General features: G+C 45.4%; 1 protein-coding gene across 1 annotated transcript; it reads right to left on the minus strand.

Moving 5' to 3' along the window:
- Positions 1-2618: 2618 nt before the first annotated feature.
- On the minus strand, positions 2619-8309 carry pdcd7 (programmed cell death 7). The gene is made up of 5 exons (XM_063189569.1): positions 6951-8309; positions 6428-6566; positions 5465-5695; positions 4719-4806; positions 2619-2926 (listed from the first exon to the last, which is right to left on the minus strand). Exons 1-5 carry the CDS (start codon positions 8241-8243, stop codon positions 2800-2802), a joined length of 1878 nt encoding a protein of 625 aa, XP_063045639.1. The 5' UTR covers positions 8244-8309; the 3' UTR covers positions 2619-2799.
- Positions 8310-10239: the final 1930 nt, after the last annotated feature.

Genomic DNA, 10239 nt, shown 5'->3' on the forward strand with positions numbered 1-10239 from the left:
TCAAGTCCGGCCCAGGTCCTTTGCCGAGTCTTCCCCATCTCTCTCCCCACTCGTTTCCTGTCTCATCTCACACTGTCCTATCATATAAATAAACTAACAAAAGACCAAAAAGAGCAGATTGGCAAGGGGCAGACTGTCCTAATGAAGAAGTGTGCTATTTCACTCCACATGTTGGTGCAACGACTTTGCATGTTAACTCGTGCTCTACAGCACCACAGAAAAGCAGTTTTGTTGCTAATCGCGAAAATGCTATGCTGTGCCCTGACCAAAACCATCTCTAATCCTAACCTGTCAGTAAAGCAACATTTCTGCCACTTCACTTTTACATTTATTTATTTTTTTACCAACAGTGACCCTACAGTTAACCCTAACCTGTCACAGGGCGTTGTAGTCGTGATGCACACACGTGATAGACGGTTGAAGTTGGTGTGTTATTCAACAGTGTCTTGATGACATGTGACAAGGGGCGAAGACGGGGCAGTGAGTATGTAAGCCAGTATTAGGGAGTGTCAGAAGGAGAGAGGAGAGGAGAGAGAGAGGGGCGGTGGCTTTAGCAAGTAAGGCAAGGGACATGCTTACCGCAGGACACGTGTGCGTGGGCACATTTGTTTGCACTAACGCGTTGCCATGCTATCATAGGTGCCGGAAAGGGGGATGCAGTGGTGCATTGGCATCACCACTTTTGGGCTCCGTAAATGAAGCTTTGTCAACCTTTACTGCAGACAAATGAGTATAGTGTAGTAGGAGCAGTAACATTGTTAAGAAATAAAGAATCAAGACGCTGATCAATATAATTATATTCATATGGAACAGAATAAATACCAACTTTCAGTTTAAGTGGCTATCCCTGTTGTTAGTAGATCTACCTTGGTAAATTGACCCCCTAGCCCCCCGGAAAAAAGCACTGTAAGACTCAATCCAGCGCCCTTGCATGCCATGCAAATTTGATGTCAGTTTTGCGCGTGGGTGAGCACCTCACACAGACGGATGCATACGGTGCAATAATGAAAAAGTCGAATGCGGCGATCTTTCCAACTTGTTGAGTTGAGGAATTGAGTTCGCCGTAGAGTCAAACCGTGGTGGAAAGCATTAATGAGAGCCCCGTTGGCTATCTGCCCCTCAAGTATCGTGCGAAGTGCTGGCATGGCTCAATGCCAGTTTCCCTACCATGAGATCACAGAGATTGCTGTGTGTGCGCGTGTGTGTCTGTAGGAGTCATAGATCACCAGGGTAAGAGGCTCAGTGTGTGTGTCAGTTGTCCAAGACGCACTTCTCCAGGGTTGAAGGCTTTGGATGGTAAGGTGTGTGTGTGTCTGTATATGTGTTTGTGTGGTGTGGTGTATTTGTGTGTGTGTGTGTGTGTGTGTGTGTGTGTGTCTGTATATGTGTTTGTGTGGTGTGGTGTGCGTGTGAGGGTAATGCTAAGAGATCAACAATGACCACTCTCTCGGTCAGTCTGTCACTGTAACAAGTGCCGGCTTAAGCACAGGCAACAACAAACATCTTAGGAGACCACACTTGGAATTACTACTCAAAATAAATATTTATTAACGTAAAGAACTTCATAAAAGGGATTAGGTTTAACAGTGTAAACATATTCAAAGAAAGCAAAGAAAAGCCTGGAGAGCTGGAGACCATGGGTCCCGTTCATCATCTAACCTCCCGTCCTTTCCTTGTGCGTGTGGCGTTGTGACGTCATTGACAATTGAGGTTTTATTCAGTATCTCGCAAAAGCGCAATTCAAATGTCATTTCTCACTTGCTATCGGGATGTTGAATTGAGAAAAGTCCTGCAAAGTTGTTGAGGCTAGGCTGACAGCGGGGAACAACTTTATCGTTCTCTCCACGGAGGCAGGGCATCAGCGAAGCACAAGGCCTCAAGCACAGGTAGAGGATGGGAGTTAGGATAATGGAACTTGCCCACAATTGCCTGCAAGATAGCACCCTGCAAGGGAGAGGCTCCAAGCCAAGTCATTGAGAGATGCCGTATGTATGCATTTATGTTTCCTCATTGAGACATTCGGTATGCACATGTCAACCGGGAGTTCATCAGTAGCCCAGTCAGTGAGAAAGATGCATTACTCCTCGGGGAGGAAGATGAGCGAGTGTGTGGGGGGTATCAGTGTGTGCGCCTAAGTCAGTACACACACAGACACGAGAGAGAGAGAGAGAGAGAGAGAGAGAGAGAGAGAGAGAGAGAGAGAGAGAGAGAGAGAGAGAGAGAGAGAGAGAGAGAGAGAGAGAGAGAGAGAGAGAGAGAGAGAGAGAGAGATAGATAGAGAGAGAGAGAGAGAGAGAGAGAGAGAGAGAGAGAGAGAGATAGATAGATAGATAGATAGATAGATAGATAGATAGATAGATAGATAGATAGATAGATAGATAGAGAGAGAGAGAGAGAGAGAGAGAGAGAGAGAGAGAGAGAGAGAGAGAGAGAGAGAGAGATGGATTTATTACTCCAGTAGTGGGCCGTCTGTGAGGGAGACAGTGGGACCTTCTCAAAACCTAGTGCAGTGCACTTCCAAGTGTATCAGCCTAATTAGTCACACCCAGTGATTGGATATTCCGTAGAGTTCACCAAAGAGTATCCAATCACTGGGCGTGACTAATTAGGCTGATACACTTAGAAGTGCACTGCACTAGGTCTTGAGAAGGGCCCACTGCTTCTCCAGGGCTGTGCATGACAGCTCCCTACATAGAAGGAGTTGCACTGTTTTGTATAGCACAGTATGTGTAACATTGTGTGTGTAGATTGATATGTATGGCAGATAACTGCTTTTCCGAGGTGAAGTTCATTAGTAGTTCAGTCCGTGAGGGAGATGTGTTTCTCCAGGGCAGTGGCCCAGGCCTCGTCAGCCGGGGGCTCGGGTAAAACCCATGCCTGGGGAACAGCACTTCCGTCTGGGGTGAGGAACTGGTCCCACTCCCTCCTGCGGGAGCAGAGCAGATCAGAGTCAGCATCACCAGACAACATCCCTACATAACACTTAGCATGCATAAAAAACCCTCCAAACCACAAGCATCATATTCACTAAAGTAGAAACATAATAATGGGTTGAGTACGAGTGCAACTAAATTGAGTCAAGTTATTCATTATTTACTGATTAAAGAGGATATTTCACATCTTGACGTTTAACAACAAAATGTTGCACTGAGGTCCAGTGGCACTGGAATATGAATTCAGTTTCAACTATCAGATTTTATGTTATGCGAGTAGACATACAGGCACATTTCTGCTGCTGCGGATGTGAGATCACTAGTAGTATGTTTTTACACGATTGCAACTATGTAACATCATACTACTAGAGTTGCAATTACAGTCTACTTTATACATGGTCCTGCAGACAGAGTGGATGGCAGTGCAGTGCAGTGAATAACACAGGCTGCAATGGGTGGAAGCAACCACTATGCCATTATCACAGTACATATCGCCACCTGGTGGGACTGAGTGTCATAGCAGCCTGAGCTGCCCAGACTTCATGTTTGCATCGCCAATGATACTGCAATGGCGATTCACTTGGGCAAATACTTACAGTTTTTCTCGATTGCTTACACACATTTTTCGGAATCAGTTCTCAAATTCTCAAAACTCTACACACAAATCTCCAAACCTCACACACAACGGGCAAAACTCCTCACTACCTCTGAAAAATGCACGTCTTGTCTCAAAACAATGTACTCTCTTCTAAAAAGGTCATTTTGTTCTCAAATGACACACACAAGCAGTCATTTTAATACACTCTTATGTGAACCATTGAACACTAATATGCACAAGGTAAAACTCTACACTCAACTTGAAACACAGTAGAAACTTATTTTCTTCAATGTTCTACTTACTAAAGAGGGTATTTTTCTGTAGTAAAATACTGAAATATTGTTTTTAGACTCGGAGTACACAGATGTGTTTATATTTTACATATTTTTCTGACATTTAAAAAATTGCACTAATTTATTGTAAAATATTGGGTAACCACATGAAAGTGATGTCTTGTTTAACATATTTTTGAGTTCAAAAACTAAACAAATGTGTTTTCTCACTGCATCCACTCATTTTTCATCAATATGACATGCAATGTGTGTCCTTATGGGGTGATGATTTCAGATTGTAAACCGGTATGAATAGAGTTTGCCCATGTGATGAGGAAGTGAACTTAGTATGACAGTTGATTTTAGTATTTTGAATGACCGTGTGTTCAATGCGACAACCAGGGTTTTTCTTCATGAAAATTGTGTGTAATCCAGAGAATTGTGTGTAGTGGTTTGGAAAGAGTGTGTTTTAAAACTGAAATGTGAGTGTATAGAAGGAATTGTGTTTAGTGTTCAGTGACATTGGTTAGGGGAGTTGGGAAATGGGTGGATGCGCACAGTGCGCAGTCGTCCCAGGTGTACTAAACTTTGTATTAGTTTTTGCTGCTATTAAGTATTGTACCCGAAACACAATTTCGTTGCCTTTTTGACAATGACAATAAACTCTTGATTGATTGATTGATTGATTGGTGAGATGTTCCGAGAATTGTGTGTGAAGTACCAGAAATTGTGTGTAAGCAATCGAAAAAAACTGTACAGTAAATGCAGGGACAAATGCAAATGCAGGGGGTTGTGGCTGCAACAAACGCTGGAGAAAGCAATCAGTTTAAGTCGGTAATAGGTGACTACAGGGACGGGAGAGTCAGAGACAGACAAACAGAAAAACACATGGAAAAAAAACTCTGCAGGTCCCACCTTATCTGCACCAGTGCTGGTAGGGAGCTCTCGGCCTGGAGGTAGTAATCCTGGAAGGCCAGCAGAGGATGGTCATCTGGGATGGCGTCTGATGGTTGATGGGGCATAAAAGAAAACATTAATTTCACAATACATTGTACAGTATTTACAAAAACAGAAATTTTACTTAAAACACTGATGGGATGGGCATCTGGGATGGTGTCAGGAGAAAGGGCACGACACTTTTCTATTACGATAATGATATATTTCGCCATATCGCCCAGCCCTACTCCATCCTATGCTACCCTATTAAAGGACCAGTTCAATATGCTGTTTTATTGCTCACGTTACCCTGGACTTGTCAGTACCCGGTGATGCCACATTTTTCGGCTAAGCTCTTTACGAGATATGAGCTAATCTAATGGGGGCAGCCTTTGTTAACATTTTTTTTTAAATTAACGTAGGCCCACTCCAAATATTTTCCCAAAAGGTACCGCTGTTTGCTAGTTGTCTGCTGATGTTGTTTAACCTTTCGGATGTTTTTGGGAATAAATTTAAAAAAAAATTTTTTTTAATGTAAACAAAGCGCTGCCCCCATTACAATGACCAAGATCTCAGAAAAGGCTGAAGAAGGGGAAAAAAAACCCTCAGGTACTGACAAGTCCAGGGTAGTGTGAGCATTACAACTACATGTTGAAATTGACTGAACTGGTCCTTTAACAATAACCGAAGTGTTATTACAACACTGATGCACTGTATGCACTCACCTCCGAAGAGCATGTTCTCCACTTGTCGTCTCTTGTGCAGCAGCTTCTCCCTCTCCTTCCTCTGTCGTTTCTCCACGTCTCTCTTCCTCTCCTCCTCCTGCTCGCCCTCCAGCATCACCCTCAGGGCCTTCTCCTCCGCCCCATACAGCGCTGTGCGCTTGCCGATGAGGGAGCGCAGACGAGACAGGTGACCTTCAAACACCTCGTCACTCTCCTTCTCTGGGTACACACCTGGGACACGTACAAGCACGCACGCGCACACACGCACGCACGCACACCCACACACACGCACAAGTTACGTTTGGCGATGCAGCACTGCAAGCAAGACAGGTGACCCTCAAACACCTCGTCACTCTCCTTCTCTGGGTACACACCTGAGATTCTTTAAGTATATAGAGACATGCCATTGTAATAGGTTGCTATGGGCACCTAACATGACCAGGTTCCGGTCTGCCTAAAGGGGCGTGTCATAATACTCCTAGCATTGAATAGAACAGTCCATAGGTCTGCCTAAAGGGGGATTGCCCCCCTCCTTGCAATAATAGAACCCGGAAACAATGGGCCAATGGAACCTCTCTCTCTCTACTCTCTCTGGTACACACCACCTGACACGTACACACTGGAGATCATGCTTGGCATTGAGGGAGTACACACAAGAGAAGGTGACCCTCGAACACTCTCCTTCTCTGGGACACACACACACAAACATGCGTGGTGATGAGGGACCACATACGACACAGGTGACCTTCCAACACCTTGTCACTGTCCTCTGAGCACACACCTCACACACACACACACACACAAGACAGGTGACCCTCAAACACCTCGTCACTCCTCTGAACACACACACACACACACACACACACACACACACACACACACACACACACACACACACACACACACACACACACACACACACACACACACACACACACACCTTATGAATCGTCACTGCCTCACCTTTCCTAGCGGCGGCCTCCTTGCGTAGTTTCCTGAGTTTCTCCAGGGCTCGGAGGATGTCCACCATCTTCTTGGCGTCCCCCTGCTTCTTCCTCACCTCCGACAACACTGCATCCGCCGCCGCCTTCAACTCCTCCTCCTGGGCGAAGAGAGAGAGAGAGAGAGAGAGAGAGAGAGAGAGAGAGAGAGAGAGAGAGAGAGAGAGAGAGAGAGAGAGAGAGAGGGAGAGAAAGACATAGAATGTGACTTTTCCCTACATAATCACACACACATTTTCACAGTTGTGCCCCAACAGCGCAGTGTGAATACATTCATTCATTCCCTCATAACTGAACATGTGGGGTGTGTAAGCGGGGTTACCTCTTCACGTGACAGGTGAACCACAACATGAGATGGACAACAGCTGTCATCATAGCGCCACCTGCTGTTAAAAGGCTGTTGTCTTGTCATAGTACCCATAGACGTGTGTGTGTGTGTGTGTGTGTGTGTGTGTGTGTGTGTGTGTGTGTGTGTGTGTTCTTACCCTCTTCTTCTCCTCCACTTGACGAATGCGCTTCATCCTCCATGCGTCTATGGCTGCATGTCGTTCGGTGAGTCTCTCCTCTCTTTTTTGCTCCTCTTCAAGCCTCTCAAGTTTCTGCCTACGCGCCCTTGTTCTCTTCTTGAGTGTAGTCGATAGCTTCTTTTTAATACTCAGCACCGCCTCTGGGTCGGTCAGGACGTTCAGCTTGCCTTGGATGTTGTGCATCAATCCGACCGCTTGGCTGTGGGACTCTGTCCACAGAGCGTCATTTTCCAGATTCTCTTTTAGAGTTTGACAGATGCTCGACAGGTCGGATACGAGTTTGAGGGTGCCATACAGGTCTTCTCTTACCTGGCTGACGCTGAGCGTCTGGATTCGGGCTGTCTGTGGACAGGTCTTCACCCTCCTTCTCCTGGACAAAAAGTTTTCTAACCATCGCTCGTCTTGTTTTCTCTGTACAGATTCCTCATCTAAAGGCTCTGGTTTTGGTGGCTGAAGTAGCGGTTCTTTTTGTTTACTGAGAAACTCGCTGGGACCTCTCTGCCACCTGTCTTCCGTATTGGCACTCGACGCCCCAAGCGTTTGTGGGCCTGTGCTGGCAAAATGTCTCTGATGATCCGGAGGTCTGCCTCCACCTTCTCGGATGCTAGTCTGACTTGGGGCGGGTACAGGAGTCCACTGATTTGTAGGTCCAGCGTGGTGGGATTCAAACGTAGGCTGTTGTGGCACGCTAGAGGCAGCACGCTGCGCCTCAACGAATGCTGAGATTTGGTTTGACTGGGGCTCGCGAAACCCAGGTGGTGGTCTGTGTGGGTCAAACGGTGGAGGGATTGGCGGTCCTCCGTGCCCCTCAAATCCAGCCGGCTGTGGCGGATAACCTGGCGGCGGGCACCCGTAGCTTGCATTGCCTTGTGTCGGGGGCGGTGGGCACCCATAGCCTGCACTGCCTGTCGGCGGGGGTGGAGCGCGTCCATAGCCTGCGGTGCCTTGGGTCGGGGGTGGTGGACCTCGGTATCCTGCGTTGACTTGGGTTGGTGGGAAGGGAGGCCAAGGCGGTGGGGTTTGGGGTTGAGAAGCTTGGTATGCATTCTGTCCAGGCCATAAGCCAGGACGAGAGGAATGATCACCATTACCTTGTGGAGTAGGCGGTTGCTGGTAAGAGACTGGAGGGAATCCCGGGGCTGGAGCGGGGTAATATGGACCGCCTGAAGGGGCATAATTTGGCGGCATGTTCGGCATATTCGCTGCCTGCTGCTGGTGACTATCAGGTTGGTAATATGGTGAATTCTCCATGTTTTCCAGTCCCACAAATAGCAAAGATATTACAGTGGAACCACGGGTACTTCTATTTCTCACGCCATCTCTAAACCGGATGTTGTACTCCAGAGTGGTGCACCATGAATGTATGTCCGACCAAATCAAGGGCAACTCACGTTTGGGTTCCCATATAAAATGGGAAAATTTTATAACCATAGTAATTGCACCACAGCAAAGACGTTCTTTGACCACAGGCAGAAAAAATAAATTATGTAAATATATAATTAAAAAAAATAATGGTGCCCATTGCACTATCAATAAACCAAACAAGGGCTCAAATAAATAAAACTTAAAGGGACACTGTGTGAGATTTTTAGTTGGTTATTTCCCGAATTCATGCTACCCATTCACTAATGTTACCTTTTTCATGAATACTTACCACCACCATCAAATTTTAAGTATTCATTATGACTGGAAAAATGTCACTTTTCATACATGAAAAGTGGGATCTTCTCCATGGTCCGCCATTTTGAATTTCCAAAAATAGCCATTTTTAGCTGCAAAAATGACTGTACTTGGACCATACTAGAAAATATTTGTTTATTACTCAGTAAACTTTCATGTAAAGATCAAATTTGGCAATAGGCAGCCCAGTTTCAATGAGCAGCATAGTTGCAGTACCTTTTTTGACCATTTCCTGCACATTGTCCCTTTAATCAAAACACTTCCTTCCACAGCCAACAGAATATTTACAAAAAAAGAAGAAACTCTGAAATGAGGAGAGAAACAAAGACTTGACACATTATATTACTATTTTTTTTATTTAAACAAGTTTACATGGATACAGAGACACGTCTCTGCAAATGAGAGACTGTGCAGACGGAGGCCTAAAAACCAGCCCTCGTGTTAAAGCAGCATTTCTCTCCACCTTTACACAGAGTGCACCACTGGCTACACCACCAACTCACTGACCAGGGGCCTATGCTACAAAGCTAGTTCAGGAGTAGGCCTAAACCAGGTTAAGTTAAGAGGTAAATCATGTAATAGTGGAGTCTGGAGTGCTCATTTTCTTAAGAAAACAAGGACTCCATGCTCTTCTATTATATGATTTACCTCTTAACTTAACCTGGTTTAAGATGAAGACTCCAGGCTCTTCTATCAGATGATTTACGTCTTAACTTAACCTGGTTCACCCCTGAACCAGCTTCTTAGTATAGGCCCCAGAATGGGCAATAGAAAACTAAACTCCTTTATTGATTCCACAGTCTAATTACTACACATCCTTTCATATAAGGTTTGTCACTGAAATGGTAACTATTAGTTCGACAATGTGCTATAGATAGACTGGCTGGATGGGATCCCAAATGGACTTCTCTGCTTCTGGCTAAGTACTTTGATACATACATACATACATACATACACATACAAACATACAGGGCCACCATACCTACTGAGTTGACAGCTGTGTGAGTGGGGTCTGGAAAGTGCACCAAGAGGACTTGATGTATCTGAACATGCTAAACAGACAGACTACCACGAGAGGAGACTGAAAAACTGAAGATGTGAAATATGGGTTGCTGTCCCCCACCTTCACTGCAAACGTCTTCAAATGTAGTAGACAATAAGACCTTCCTATGACCTTTAAAAAAAACGTTTTACATCTGCACTTCTCCTTCCTCCTGTGTGTGGCCCTTAATCTCATGCAACACATTACAAAAGGCGTGTTGGGTGCAAGCCAAACTAGTTCCTCCCATCCTTCCTGCCAAGGCTCGCCGTCATTGATGATCGAAGGTTGATACAATATCTCACAAGAGCACAATTCAAAGGTCATAATCACATTTGCAATCAAGATGTTAAATGGGGGAAAGGACCCCCCCCCGAAAAAAAAGGTTGCTCTGTCCAGGACCCCGTTTCTCGAAAGCATTATTGCTAACCAGTTAGCAACTTTCTATGTTTCCAATGGGAAATTGCATTGCAACCAAGTTGCTAACACACGTGTGGAAGCGTGGGGAAACTTTATGGGCCGTGTTCA

The sequence above is a fragment of the Engraulis encrasicolus genome, chromosome 23 (genome assembly GCF_034702125.1).
Source record: "Engraulis encrasicolus isolate BLACKSEA-1 chromosome 23, IST_EnEncr_1.0, whole genome shotgun sequence".
NCBI classification, from domain to species: Eukaryota; Metazoa; Chordata; class Actinopteri; order Clupeiformes; family Engraulidae; genus Engraulis; species Engraulis encrasicolus.